This window comes from Coregonus clupeaformis, unplaced genomic scaffold (assembly GCF_020615455.1).
Source record: "Coregonus clupeaformis isolate EN_2021a unplaced genomic scaffold, ASM2061545v1 scaf1548, whole genome shotgun sequence".
NCBI classification, from domain to species: Eukaryota; Metazoa; Chordata; class Actinopteri; order Salmoniformes; family Salmonidae; genus Coregonus; species Coregonus clupeaformis.
The window spans coordinates 63,772-79,814 of record NW_025535002.1 but is presented as its reverse complement, the minus strand read 5'-3'; the positions used below and the strand labels follow the sequence as shown (position 1 = coordinate 79,814).

At 40.8% G+C, this 16,043-nt stretch overlaps 1 protein-coding gene and 1 pseudogene across 1 annotated transcript; both read right to left on the bottom strand.

The window, feature by feature from the left end:
• Positions 1–880, bottom strand: part of LOC123487228 — a 45,915-nt pseudogene extending 45,035 nt beyond the window's left edge.
• Positions 881–2,016: 1,136 nt separating this feature from the next.
• On the bottom strand, positions 2,017–15,654 carry LOC121553661 (homeobox protein MOX-2-like). The gene is made up of 4 exons (XM_045218405.1): positions 15,378–15,654; positions 14,691–15,235; positions 8,661–8,833; positions 2,017–3,440 (listed from the first exon to the last, which is right to left on the bottom strand). Exons 2-4 carry the CDS (start codon positions 15,214–15,216, stop codon positions 3,222–3,224), a joined length of 918 nt encoding a protein of 305 aa, XP_045074340.1. The 5' UTR covers positions 15,217–15,235; positions 15,378–15,654; the 3' UTR covers positions 2,017–3,221.
• Between the last annotated feature and the right edge of the window lie 389 nt (positions 15,655–16,043).

The following is a 16,043-nucleotide window of genomic DNA, read 5'->3' as shown; positions in this document are numbered from 1 at the left end:
GGTTGTTTCATTACAGTATGTTTGGAGCAGGATTAGGACACTTAGGAGTCCTGCTGTTTGGATAATAGTTTTTTCTCTATTCATATGTGTTTATAGAAGCCTGTTAAAATGTGAGCTTTATCCCTCAAATAACAAACGTGTTGATTTTAGGATTTATCATGCAGATGTCACAATAAAAAGTATTGGTGTGATCTGTTATTTTGCACTGGGTGCTCTTGAGTCAAAAGTGGTCCTAAAACACAACAATATTTAACAGACATTCCCCCATTCGACAGAACCAGGCACACCTCCCCACACTCATGAGCAAATGCATATTGTTTGTCTAAAACTAAGGATTTGTGAGACAAATTGAAAAATAAATGTACTAATATAATATAATATGAAAATATGAACCATATAGCCAACATTCAAGCCCATATTAGACATAAACAACAACAGCAACTAAACTTCTACAGTGTTTGTATCTTTATACAATGTTATGTAATAGCTCCACGAAGACAAGAGTTTACTGTCTTAACTAGGCTACTGCAGAAACCAGTGTAGGGACTTTGTCACTGTATAGCACCACTTCCCTGACAGTTCCCACGGGGTTTGTGAGTTGTTTGTGACCATTTTTGTGAATATTTATGAACATATAGTAGCCTTTATGATATCATTCAAAGTGTGCAGACTTTCTTTCGCTATGTTTAGACATTTCAAGTGTGTCACTCCTAGCATGAGCAGCACAATATCGATTGTCAAAAAACACAAAACACATAAAAGTGCTCCAGCGTGTTCAATAACGAACTCACCTGTTGAAGGTATGGCGGGACATCCTCCAAATTTTCAAATGATGATTCGTTCGGTGTGACCATGTAAAACATGGACCGAATACCCTTGGTCAAGGAGCCCACATCCATGAATTGCGCCATTGTATGCGCCTTCAATCCGTCAATCCCACTACGCAAGGTGATGCTAAACCGATCGTCTGGGGAAATTTAACTACCAGGCGGGTACTACCAGGCAGGTAATTGGGTACATTTATTGGCACTCTCCGGAGGCGGGATACAGTAAGTGGATCATAGGTCAGGTGCGGGGTTGATTGTTTGTCTCAGGCCTGACAATGCCTTTAGCTGCCATTAAATCTTACCATAGTATAAATTACAGAAGTGAAACGATAACAACAAATAAGTCCGGTGATCTTTCATGTATATTATGAACAAACCAGCTATGACATTTCGTATTTTTAGCCTGAATGGCAAGCTGTCAGACAATTCTGTCTGTGGTCTGTCTTTACTCTTAAGTTCCCTTGATTTGCAGGTCATGGATAATTGTTAGGTATCAAATAGTGAAGCCCTATTATTTCTCATGAAATGTAATTAGCCTATTAATTGATGTTAAATATGTCAACTTTCAAAGTTATCTTTTTTCTTGCTGGAGAGGAGAGGCTATTTCGAAAAGGAGAATGTTGCATCACCTGACATGAAAAGAAGGCAGAGAGCATTAAATAATAAACTGCGCAGAAAGGAGATGGTGGAGAGATTGGTGACATTTGGTTTACAAACTGGGAGCAGTTATCAGTTTTAGAAATCTTAAATTGTAAAAAAAAATACTTGCATGGGTGATTGTGCATTTAATTTAAAGGTCCAATGCAGCCGTTTTTATCTCAATATCAAATCATTTCTGGGTAACAATTAAGTAGATTTCTCAAGCAAGAATTTGGCTAGGACTGTCTGGGAGTGGTCTGAGTGGGGAGGGGAAAACTGAAAAATAGCTGTTATTGGGAAAGGTTTGGAAAGCTCTTTGCTATTGGTCTATTAACCAATGTACTGCCTGGTGATGTCACCAGGCAAGCGGAAACTCCCGCCCTTGCAAACCTGATGATTACAAGGTCCTGTGTAGATTGTATTTTCAACCAGCAACTATCAGGAAATGACACTGATCAAATTTCTTCACACTTTTACAGTGTTAGTTTCATCAGCTGTTGTACAATATGATACATAACACACTAAAACAGAATTTTGACTGCACTGGGCCTTTAATAGGTACAGTATGATTATAATGAATTCATACTGTTTCATCATGTTTACCACACACAAGTGTTTCATTTAGCTTTTGGTCAAAACTACACTTTATTGCTAGCTTGCACTAAATACTGTTCTAGCTCCAAATTAGAATGCACACTCACATTGTGGTGAAAGAGGAGATCAAGTCTTGAAATTATTCAATGATTTTGTAATATAATATGATCCTTTCGCAGGTTCTCCAGTGGGGCTTTGGCAGAAGTCCTGAGTCCTGACCCTGCCCTGAGGAAAAGGTGAATTAGGCATGCACCCCATCAACAGCTCTCTACATGTTGGCTAATGTTTAATTCATGGCAGCTCAGTTCACAGCATAGTCATACATTACCCTGGATTCATGTGGATGGGAGGCATCGTGAAGTTATTCAACCCAACATGAATTCCATTTACCTCTGGTTTAATTTATTTGATCTGAGAAGCATTTCAGTAGAACCTCTGTTCATGAGATATTCATGTCAGTTTTGTTTACAAAAATCATTCAGGCAGAAGAAAATGGCCGCTAAGAAAAGTCAGAAATGTTTATTACTGTGTGAGTGGTATAGTGTGTGTAAGAAATTATTGCTAGAGCAAAGGTAAGAAAAATACAGATAATTAAGTTCAGAGTATACTGTATATTAGCTGAGCAAATTTGATTCTCCTGCACACTTGATTTAATCAATAATTTGATTACATCGCAATTTATATGACATACAGTAGAAACCAATTGAGGCAAGTGTTCAACAGTGCAAATCAAAAGCATAAACTTGCCCCTTTTTCAATGCAAGACACACAACATGGAATGTTCATAACAATTCGGCCAATTCTGAATCTGAATTTGTCCTAATATTCTAAGAATATTTTCTGCTTCCAAGAACAGAGCGTTGAGTGGAGGCACATTCGTAACGTACCTTAATGTGCATTGACCTTTTGCAATATCTCATATTCCCGCGTTGGGTTCGCAGTTCTTTAAACTTATTGGTGATCTTAGTTTTGGTTTAACCAATGTCCTTAACATGTATCTTCTTAGATCAAGTAACACACGTCATTTCTTTGTACATTTGTACACATTTATTTAGCATCGTTGAACTCTGCTAACGACAACCAGATAACATGTCCTTTTAAGGACGTTCCTGAGATGTGACGCTGAGCACACTTTGAGGAGGCGTGGCCTGCTGCTGTGCATCATAAGTGAGCGTGCTCGGAACTCTGGTCGCTGTCGTGACTGTCCTCATTGGCCAGGGAGTCTGTGGAGTGATGAAGAGCCGCTATGCCGGAGAATTCGGACGGCAGCAATGTCCCCTTTTTCACGTTCACCAGTTCTTTTTCCCTCGCTACAGCCCCCTGTTGACCTCCTTTCACTCGTTTCCACTTCATCCTCCTGTTCTGGAACCACACCTTTACCTGTGGAACAACCACAAAAGACAAGTTGAGTTATTCGGAAAAGAACAGCAAAATGGCCGTTGAAGGGAGTTGTACATTTTGCATAGCTGGATACTGTTAAGAATACTGAGTAGTCCTATTAAAAGACCTGGATATTGGTCAAATGGTAAGCCTGGTACCTGATACAGGCACTGCTGTAAAGGTTTGGCAGCTATTTCTATACTGTAGCTGTGATTATGTGCTGATGTACTGTCACATTCCCTGGCATCTGCTGCTTCCTCATTTCCCTGACTCGACAACTCCTCCAGTATTTACGTCTCCCAGAATGATGATTAGGCTGTTGCTTAAAATGGTTTACGCAGAGGATCGGGTCCGAGTAGCCGTGAGAGTCAACACTGACTGGGTTCTGGATGAGTCTCTCTTTCTCTCCTTGTGTTTGGTTGGTTTATTTTGGGGAGTGTCATGCTGTGGGGCCTAGCTGGGTCACATGGGAAGGAAGTCACTTGATTTTACACACAACGTTTGTCTTAAACCTTCAACAATACATGCCATGCTGACGATCACATCAGTGGTGGTTATGGATTTTTTTTTTGTCCATATGATAGCACGTCAGAAGAGCACGTGTGAACTGTGGCACACCTGCACAAACACGCCTTAAAAGCCTTTGCCACCTGAATACAACCTATAGCTCAATAGGCCCTTTTCACGTGACGTCAGACAACTTCCGTTCTGCCGCGATGCAGGTTATGTTTACATCCGGTGTCGCTTAGGAACGCTTAGCTAGTAGCACATCATTATGGAGTTCACCCAGTCCCTTTCACATCTGCCACCAATACGACTTAACGACGTAGAACGACTTGCTGACAAGTGGTCCCTTACTTCAAGATCGAAGCTTGATAAAGGCTACAAGTTCTTCGTTGAAGGTTACCTGTTTGATTATGAAGGTACGTGTTTATCTTTATTTAGCTTAAATTAGCCCTATGCTAGCGAAGGTTATGAGCTGACGAGTTTCTGTTTTGCAGCCTCTTTTTAATATTACTGCTGTTTGTATCGACCGTAAGATAAGAGTCAGTAATGTATTAATGGCTAATGCTGCGCCCTTTCTCCCAATCACTGTATTGAAACAGTCTCAAGTGTAGTTAACGGTGAGGTGACAGTGAGAGGGCGATGTTACAGGTCCATGAAGAAAAATGAGGAGGCTCATCGGCTTCAGGTTTCTCAGATAAACAGTTCTCTAACATTATGATAAGATAGGTTAAGATAGATAAGTTTTCTTTTTGTTGTGTTTTGCTGCGGTTGCAGATTTAATAAGAATGATTCCACAAAGTTCCACTGTGGATCAGTTTGTTTCTCAGTCTGAGCTCTGATTTTGTATCATTAAACTTAATACACAACGAAATTCTTACAAACCGATGTGGGTTGTTGACGGCAATAAAGACTGGGAAAGATTCTGTGATAACTCAAAATGTTCAAATTTTCGATAAGTGTTGGCACTACTTGTCAAAGGTTTCAGAACAGCCAATTTTTCTTAATTAAAAAAAGAAATTGGGTTTTGAAAATTGTGTACAGTAGTTTATAATGAAACGCAGAAAAAATGTTTTGTAAGTACAGCACTAATTGTTATGTCTCTATGAACAGGTTACACTAGACTCTGCAGAGGTTCCTGTGGTACTCAATCACATGTCATGTTCCTGCTCTGCTGGGAAAGCACTATGTAATCACATAGTAGCACTTCTTTTTCAAAGTGCTCACTATGTTACCATGGGCTTTAAGACAGTGCCATTGCCTCTGTCATGCACCAGCGCACTGCAGACCTGGCACCGGCCTAGGACACAGGTCAGACATTATTTGTTACACTGATGCAGAACTTTGCAGTTTGTATTGACTTTTGACAATGTATTGTTCATCATTATTATATCACAGGGAATTGTACCAGAGGCCACCAATGATATGGCGGTGTGTAAACCAGCGGCTAAGAAAAAAACAAGTGTCAGAGCTGGTGTGAAGTGCACACTGTACCGAGCCTATGATGGTGAGTCTGAATGAGCCCCCGCCTGTACTAGAGCACAAAGACTTTAGTGCATTTCTAAAATAATACAAACATAAAAGTGATTATTATTTGTTACTTTTTATATAGACTTTCAGTTGATATTTTTTTATTTGTATTAGAAGCATGTACGAGACTGGATGAGTGTGGTTGTCTTTTTTAGTGAAAAAGATAAGGTGGCATTTAATGAAATCTAAACTTGACATATCTCACTTTCATGCCAGGGCCTATTCCGGATCCTCACGTCATGGCCAGTGCTGAGAAACTGAAAGACATCCGTCCACAACCAGGGATTTGCAAATTGCTGCACGGGCTTGAGGGCCTTAATTTGGTGGACTCTAAATTTGGCCCTGTGCCATTTGGGTCTGTGCTTTCTTACCAGTGCCCTCTAGAATTAAGTAGAGATATTATTAAACACCCTGGTGCCAGTGAGTTTCCTCAGTTGCCTATTGAAGGTTACAACTTTAAATTTCCCATTGATTTTGAGCCCAACTACATACAACAATGTCATTTGGACAGCCTGATTGTGTCAGAGGAGATGTCTGCTGCTATTGAAGCAGAAACAAGAATGCAGTCAGAATGCCAGCTGTGGAGCCAGGTACGCAAACCCCGACTGACAGCCAGCAGATTCCGTGAAATATGCCATGTTCGTGGGGGAGTTGTCTGCCAAGGCTTTGGCAACCCGCATTCTGAGAGGAACTCCTCAGACAGCTGCTATGAGAAGAGGGTTGGATCTGGAACCTGAGATACTGAGGCAATATTCTGATTTTTGTGATGTCTCTCTGAAACAATGCGGGGTCATCATCCACCCTGATTCACCTCACCTTGCAGCCAGCCCGGATGCTAAAGTCTTCTGCCCAACAGAAGCACCACCATTTGGTCTTGCTGAGGTTAAGAGTTGCGATGTTGAAAATGTTACCCAAGTTAAACACCTGATCACAGTTAAAGGCCAGGCCTGCCTTAAGAAGAGCCACAAATACTACTATCAGGTTCAAGGCCAACTCGCCTTAAGCGGACTTCAGTGGTGTGACTTCATTACAGATACCCGCACTGACTTCACAGTTGAGAGAATCTTTAGGGATGAGGAGATTATCCACTCAATGCGACAGAAGCTTGATCATTTCTATTATAACATCTACATGGATGTCTTCTTAAGTTATAAAACATAAGGCAGAATAATTTTATGAATAAACTAACTGCCTAACAAAGGGTTAGATAGCTAGCTAAGTAAACTTGTTACATTACAGCCAGGCAGCAATGTAACGCTACCTTTTAACGTTATCGGTATCTGGTACTAAGTTGTTGTTAGCTAACGTTATCCCACTTTTAAGTAACTAAGGCAGTGAACAATTATGAATTAACAATAACGTTAGCAAGTTACAAACCATTGCATATACGTAAACATTATTACTATTAACTTTACTAATTTAACTTAAACGTACCTTTTGGAATTTCTTCAAGTAGCTAGCTTGCTAGTTAGTGGTCAACAGTTGAGAAGTCTCAGGTTACGGGCGAACGGAAGTGAAGTTAACCTGCTACGCGGAAAGGCGGAAGTTAGATGACGTCATCGTGAAAAGGGCCTATGGGGATGGATGAATTTTGTTGCTATGTTGTTGCTATGTTACCTAATATACATGTTTGTGATATATCACTCAAAGGTATTTTTAGTTCAGCAACCAATTTCCCATTTGTCAATGTGTCAATGAGTCCAGTCCATTGAGTTTCATAGTTATAAAATCCCTATCAGGTTGACGGGTAGAGTTCCAACCCCGGCCACCCAGATTTCCTACTGTCATTACTGTAAGTGGATCGACCTTAAAATACATCTGCAATCTTGCACTTTTCTCTCCTGGTATTGAGTGCAGTAAGGTAAGGTGCATGTCACTGAGTTTGCTGTCACACGCTACTGTATAGTACATGTTATTTCTACTAATGCTATCTTCAGTGGGCTAATGACTCAATTACTTATAATGTTATTATTATAACTGGTTTGTATGGGCTGTTTTGCAGTCATATTTGTTACTAGATATGAGTTTCCATGTTACTGAAGGTATGACACAGGCCTGTCTGAGTCATGTAATGCTTAAGGGATCATGTTGACTCTCTGGAATAACAGGTAGGTTCATGTTCTCTAAGAGATGGTTATGAATTTGAATTTGACATAAGAAAAATATTGGATGTTCTAAGCGCAATATAAGTACTCCATAACTGTACATAATTACTAGGCTGTAATGGGGTAATTACATAAATACTTAATGGATTAACCCAGTGGTATTCACTGTGGTAAGGGTGATGTAATGTAAAGTGTGGCCATTATTTATTGTTACATTAATGTTTAGATGGTAGGCATAATATTTTTTATCTTAGTTTATGGTTATGTTTGGGCATTTTAAATGACTTTTAGAAATCTTACATTGAAGCGCTTTTTTCGAAAATCGAAAAAATTAAATGTTTTTATATATGTACAGTGTAAGGCCTCACACCCAAATGGTTATACAGGAGGACCAAATGGTTATACAGGAGGAAAGTACTTTGTGGTAGAATGTAATGTCCTGATATCTGTCTTAATACAAAATGAAATTCAGGTTTTGAGTCTCCGATGTTACATAAGAAACATATACTGTCAGGAACTAATCTGTTCTATCCATTTAATCCCTACTGTACTGTATATAACAAACTACCTACGGTCAGATGAATGCCACATGTGAAATATAGCTTCTCTCTGACACCCCAAATAGGTGTTACAGAACACTGTTCGATGTTTCCTTCCCCGCAATTTGTCCTCTATTATTTATTTCATGTGACTGTGTTTACAGCGGCCCCTCTGCCTACGCTCTGATACTAATTTGTCCTAGCTGGGGGAAACAGGACTAGCTGGGGGAAACAGGAAGTGACTTGCTAGACAGCACCTCCTGCCTTTGTGCCTGTCTCCATTACTTGACTGTAGGCTGACTGAAAGAATAGACACAAATATCTGGAATATGATAGTCCCTCTTCACAGTCACAGCTGGAGCACAACAGCACACAAACCAGAAGTTCTAAAGTTAGGAAAACACCGTAGCTCCGAAAACCTCTGCATGGTCTAACTGAGGCAGTCTTTTCCCACCACCCGGCATAAATGTGTTACGGGGACAATATGTCTGAACCCAAAGGGATAAGTGGGAGAATGAGGTTAGAGTGGTGACATTACATACTTGTCTCTCGGTGAGATCGAGGTTGACTGCTATCTCGTAGCGCCTCAGTCTCGTCAGATAGTTGTGATGGGCGAACTCGGCCTCCAGCTCACGGATCTGCTCCTTGGTGAACGCCGTCCGCTCCTTCCTGGGTTTGCTGCTCACATCTGACTTGTAATTCCCGTCTTGGGACTCTGAAATCAAACACCGCACACATTTTTTCTTTCCAGTCTTGGAGATTTATACTCAAAGAAAATAATGATAAAATGAGTGTTATATGGCAGGTGCAAGCCAGAGACATAAATACAGGCAGAGGAGGGAAGGAGTCAGGTATGGGAAACAATGGGAGATGCCAATCACCTTTTATTGTAGCGGCATTGTTTATGCACACTGTAAGTGGCTGGGAGGACCCAGGAGCGTCTACACATGTGCCTGTTTCTGGCAGCTGTGCTCTCTCACACACACAATGGGCTGGCTCCTACTCTTTCCAATGTGGAGTTCATTTGTCTTACTGTTAATGGAATCGGCTGCTACCCTCGTAGTTTTAATATGGAACGAAACAGCTCTGCAGGATGTGTAAAAAATATGTTTCCTCAGTTTATTTACGTCAATTTTATAAGTGTCTCCTCCTTATGACTAACAAGCTGCCAACTCACAACAATTTGCAAAGGAGTTTTTTTTTCCAATCTCTCGTTTAGATTGGTGTTGTTTTATTTTGAACAATATTGTCAAACTTTTTAACTGACTCACTGAGAATGGCTAGACTATGAGATGGACTACAGAGAGAGTAACACATATGTCAGTCTGGTTTTGACCTATGATTATGATTACGACATCACACACGAGGACAAACTGTTACGATTCCCCAGTTAACCAGCATGAAGCAGTGAAGATCCCTTTTTTTGAAAATATATGCAAGTCTACCACCTATTGATTCACTGGAGTGAGGAAATTGTTTTATTGAGACTTAAATGATTTATTTCTACAACCAATGTGGATAAAACATCTACTTGTCATTCCCATTCTGTTTCAACCTCAGGAGAAGATATTGTTACTTTTAGTTTTTCACTGTTTCTCAGAAGAAACATGTATTGTTAATTTGGTTCCCAAACGTTCCTATTGTGACCAGACTTTGTGGTTAGGCCTTTTGGATATGCTTCAGTTGCACATTGAACTTCAAGGCAACAGCGATTGCATGCTAATTCATCTGCGGTTCTGTTCTGCACTGTGTGTTAATCCAACAGGCGCTCCCAACGCCAAACTGTAAATAGGCTGGGAGTTTACAGGCCAGGGCCAGGCAGATACACCACCAGCCATGGGAGTCACTCACTCTGCCACGTCACAGGAGACACTCCGAGAAACTTCTTGAAGTTCTTACTGAAAAAGTGTCTCTTTAAAAAATATTATTTTCAAACAAACACATTGCCCATATCTTTTTGTGTCATAGAAAATATAGAATAATGGAAAATTATACAACTTTTGTTTGCAAAAAGGCATTCATCATTGATATTGTGGAGAAAAGGAAAGCAAATGAAAATGTATGTCATAGTGTGTAACTGGCATCCAATACAGGAATACACTGCAAATATATCAGCTAGGTATTCCCACATAAATTATAAGACTTTCCTTACACTGTGGTAAAGTAGCTGAAATTCTGAGCATCATTGTATGGTGAATAGCAAATGTCCTATAGCTGTTATCCTTCCATCTCAACATGTCTGTAATTTCACCAGGGTAGGCCAACTGTCTGTGTGCCAGAGAGCAGGCCTCATTCAAACATACCTCTTAAATGTATTTACTCTCTGGTAAACACAGATATTGTGTAAGAATAAAGAATAACATGGCCAGCTGCTGGAGACCAGCACAAAGACGATTTAAAAAGAGTCCCAAGGTTTTTACAACACATCCACCACACCACAGTTAGGTCCTTGCAGTAACTTTCATCTCTCCACAAAAAGGGGAATAATGGGAGGAAAATACAGAGCCCAGACACTGGGGAGTTATATGGCTCCCAAATGGTCTGAAGCCAGATCAGGGAACCCTTTAAAAAATGGTGTTAGTGTCCCTGCCAACGTTTCTGACGGAGATACTGCAAAATGAAATTATTATACTTTTCACTCCTTTCAGTGTTACATTTGAAGTGTTAAGTGTTTTTTAGTTCATTGGCCAATCATTTTGTAGATTTTATTGAGGCATTTTATCTACGGCAGACACAATTTCATTGTGACATAGAATATTGTAATGCTAGATCTACCAAAATAACCTCAGCGTCAATACCCAGAATTGCAAAGCCATGCCTGAGTTAGTCCCTGAGCATCACTTGCTACATCAGCACTCAAAAATACTCTCCACAATAACAAAATAGGATTCAAGCAATTACTATTACTTAATGTTGAAAATCTATTAAAACTCTCCCAAGAAGTTTTGGTTACACTTTACTTAAAGCCTACATGTGTAATGCATTTTAATTCAGTTATAATACACAGTAGGAGACTTGGAATAAGCATGTATGATGACCCTCTAACAATGTCGTATAATCATATAATGATCCTCACAAAAAAACAGCCATTTTTGAGTCAGTAAAAATGTTGATACATAGTGATACATAACATTATAAGCCTTATTGTAAGACATTATGTACAGGTGCATAACATCATGTAACTCCTGAGTGGCGCAGTGGTCTAAGGCACTGCATCGCAGTGCTAACTGTGCCACTAGAGATCCTGGTTCGAATCCAGGCTCTGTCGCCGCGACCGGGAGACTCATGGGCGGCGCGCAATTGGCCCAGTGTCGTCCAGGGTAGGGGAGGGAATGGCCGGCAGGGATGTAGCTCAGTTGATAGAGCATGGCGTTTGCAACGCCAGGGTTGTGGGTTCGATTCCCACGGGGGGCCAGTATAAAAAAAATATGTATTCACTAACTGTAAGTCGCTCTGGATAAGAGCGTCTGCAAAATGTAAAAATAAAGCACTGTACCTGCAGGCTAAAGTTTTACCAAACTTAAAAATCTGCCAGGTTAACCTCTAGCTCCCTCAGAGCTCCAGTTTACCCAGAGCGGCCATCCCAGGTTATACCAAAGGGCACGGCCATATTCCCTCCAGATGGAACCCTTCAAATTAGCAGGTTTCAAAGAAACCAGACACCCAAATATCAGCTGGACCACTCGTCACGTGACAGTGTATACCCTGCAGTCCACCTTTAGGAAAAAAATCACAATTATTTGTATTTCTTGACCAGGAGAGTGTTTTGCATGGAAACCTGGGTTCAAGTGTTTTATTATTGTTTTCATATCCAATGTAAAGTTTCACAGGCGGATTTTACTCAGGTTTCAATCCAGATGGTGAAACCAAATCAGGGCTATCTCATCGAATTGGCAACACAGTGCTATTTGGACAGCTGATTGAATAAGCTAACTACGCTCAATAATCAGCATGATTGGTGTTAGCGTGAAGAGAATGTAAGGCCCACGTAATGAGGCTGCAATAACCATTGGAACTAGGGAATTGAAATGGGGCTTGAGGGCCAAGTGTTAGTTTCCAAATGATTTGACCAAGGAGAACATGAAATAGAGGATGGAATTCTAAATCTGTGAATATAGGAGAGGTTAGTATGGCAAAACAAGAGCAGTATTATAAATATTAGTGACTGCCTTCAAAGTTGCACTCTCTTAGCTTAGTAACTTTATGTCGTTTTTCTGGCAATTCAGTGTGTTGCTGCTACTTGTACATAATAACACAAAAAAACATTCCCAACACCTGAACAATTCTATAAGTCAGGTGTGTTAATCATTTCTGTGCATCTTTTTGATATTCCTCTACATCCAAATACCATGAGTCCATATTTTGGTAAAAATAGGATTGTTGTAAGCCTCTGTACAATTATTAAAAAAACTATTTTAAATGCCCTCTGTCTCTATGCTGTCCATTCATTTCAAACAGAAAGAATACACATTTAATTGTACACTTAAGTAGTTTAAGTCCCTGTGGTTTTGTGAAAATGCTTAATCATCTGTTTGAATGAGTCGTGTCAGAAGGGATCCATGTGTGAGTCAGGCGAAACAGGGCACTAATCACATAGGGAAATATCAATCAAGTGTTCAAGTGGTGTGTACATATACATTTTACATTTTAGTCATTTAGCAGACGGTCTTATCCAGAGCGACTTACAGTTAGTGAGTGCATACATTATTTTAATTTTTTTTCATACTGGCCCCCCGTGGGAATCGAACCCACAACCCTGGCGTTGCAAACACCATGCTCTACCAACTGAGCTACATCCCTGCCGGCCATTCCCTCCCTTACCCTGGACGACGCTGGGCCAATTGTGCGCCGCCCTATGGGTCTCCCGGTCGCGGCCAGCTACGACAGAGCATGGATTCGAACCAGGATCTCTAGACCACTGCACCACTCGGGAGGCCCAACCAGAGCCACAACCAGGTGACCCACACTGAGGGTGATTAAACAGACATAGGTCTAGGCCCTGTGCTGCAGGATGACATTCCAGTGACCCGAGATGACGGCAGATATACTTTCCATGGAAAACTGATCAGTCTCTGCTAATATCATGTTGACAACAAAATCTTCCCTTTAAAAAACACTTTAACACTTACAAAGTGATTAATATTGATTAGAAAGGTTGAATAGTAAAATGTTGATATATTAAAGAGATATTGGTATATTCCGAGTTATAAAGACACCGCCAGGCTATGTAATAATGTAGAAATGTATGTTCCAGTTAACTTAACATAATAAATTACCATATTTGTATTGCTTATATTTTGTCGATATTTCTACACTTGCTGTTTATAAAGTTCATGGTCCTTTTCACAAACGTAGAAAATCTCAATGATTATGAAATCCAAGGTCACAAGTCACACCTGTACAGTATCTACTTGAGATAAGTCAATCATTATTCCGAACCTTAGCAAGCAAAATGCATGTTTTCAATTAGACCATATAATTAGACACGTGTGTTCTTGTAATGCTGGCAAAACCTTTTTTATGTTGCATATTAATAACTGCTCAATAGTGATTGAAAAAATTATCTTAATTTTATAACAGAAAATGTGTGTAGTAAATGTTTAGTAGTGAAGCACAAAAACATTAGCAGTAAAAAAAATTCAAAAGGTTGGTGGAACAGTTCATACATTTCTTTAGGACCTTTGAACAAACTGGTAGGAAATAGAGAGTATGTTTCTCTGGATGTTTCAAAGTTACGTTTTTTTTTTCATTAAATGTTATATTTAAAGACTATTAAAAATTGCAACAAATCTATTAAACTGTATATCAGCTGTTTTACATAATGCTACTGTAACTGACTTTTTTAGTTTAATATTAGTTATTGATTCAATTTCCTAGTCTCTTTTTTGAATTAAGCTTTTAGTCAGTGCAATTTATTGAAATTACTACATCAACAATAATCCTGGAACTAAGTGCAATCCACAGTAAGAAAAGCCTAAATCTTCTCAGGTGTTTAGTGTCATTCAAAGCACTGGTGTAGTCTTTTATAATCCATGACATTAATTATTTACAGTGAGCCTCATTTTCTGCCCCCTAAAAGACCAAAACGTGCCCGAAGTCTAATGCCCATACAGAGTTATCGTCTGGCCTTTGCTCTCCCCTTCAGTCAAAATACTGTAATTGCCTCTGTTCGTGTCAGCCAACACCTACAAACCACTTTTCAGACAATATTATCCCACATTTTCTGTCATTGAAGCATAAAACTCCACCACTCTGTCTCCACGGAAAGCCTTAGAAGTCTGAGTGGTTATGGCGTTCTTGAAACCACACCAAAATCAAACTCTTCATCTCTTAACATTAAGGTACAGTTAAGTTATACCCATCTTGAATAAATGCGCTGCAAGTGTATTAAATCATTTTTCATATTTCAACTGTATGACAATTTCTTAATAAGATAAAGACGTGTAGCTTTAGTTTCAACTTACGTTGTGCAACATTATGCTCAACCAATTTTTACATGCAGCCCAAAGAAGAAGGAAGATAAAAATAAAGAAAAATGTCAACCCAAAAGTTGATCTTTCCTCCGGTCTTACCTGAGCTGTCACTTTTCCTTTTGCTATTTCTCTTCTCTGCCTCAGCAGGTGACAGTGTCTGTCTTCCAAAGTCTGCAGGCACACAGTTGGCCTCCGTGGGGGTGCTGGCACACAGACTGTTCATGCCAGGGGTGCCTAGGTCTGGGGGTGCGAGGGCACTGTCCTGGGCCGAGTGGGAGTGGGGGTGGGGGAGGCAGAGGTTGTGGCGGGAGCTGGCACTGCCAGGAGAGGGCATCTGTGGAATATGCCAGACGGCCTGATGCTGAGGCGGGTGATGCTGCTGCTGCTGTGCCGGGTGATGCCCGCGGTGATGGTGGTGCTGCCCGCCGAACAGGCCCTCGTCACCGGGATAGCCGGAGATGATGCAGGCCGAAGGGGAGGAGGTGGCGGTGGAAGAGGCCAGGTCAGGGTAGGAGACGTGGTCCGAGCGTCCGTGGAGAGTCAACGGAGACTGGGTGAAGGCAGGGTGCAGGGCCTGCACAGTGCCATGGCGGCTGCGGAGGCAGTCAAAGAGTGTGTGATCCATCGCATGCAAACACACGGCCCTCCAGAAAGATAAGGAGGGGAGGGGGAGGGGGACAAAAAATTAAAGGTAACAAAAAAGTAACCCAACTAAGTTTTCAAAAATAGATCAAACAGAAGGCAGAATATCCAAAATCCACTACTTGTGCTCTTTTCTTAGCTTACCCCAAATGTGTCTCCTTGATAAGAGTTCGATCAAAAAAAGTTGTGTCTGTGTCCGTGGTTGTGTTGAAAGGGGGCTCCAGTAATAATCCTGGGCATGCGGACAGTTGCCAGGCTGCGCAGGATAAACAGTGAACCCTAGATAAGCTGCCGGAGAGATTCTCAGATGACAGGAGACAGAGGAGACTGGAGACCCGTGGAGTAGAGTGGAGGGAAAGGTGGTTCCAAGGAACTGCAGTACGAGGGGAGCCGGCAGAGGGAACGTTATAAATAGGCTGTAACGTGAGAGGGAGGCTGGGTCACAGACTGCGTACTACTGACCACATGCATATGATCACCCTCCAAAAAGCACGGCACAATAAATCTGCACTATTAAAATGGCTGGTGCCTCAGGAAAGAAGGCAATTTATTTTTCGACTCTGGCTATCTGACTTCTGGTGGCCCTTTTTCTTCTAAGAAAATAGTCCATGATGTTTCAGACGTTGATGGTGTTATGTATTAGGGTTGTACCATTTGCACCTCCTTACCATAAGAGATGGGGTCTGAAATGTGAACAGACATGAGATAGGGGTTGGTGTCAAGGGATGTCTCATTATGTATTTTCTTACCTTTGTTGATATCATTGGTCAGTTACTTATGTTGCAGCACTTGTTGCTTTGCTTCCTTTGC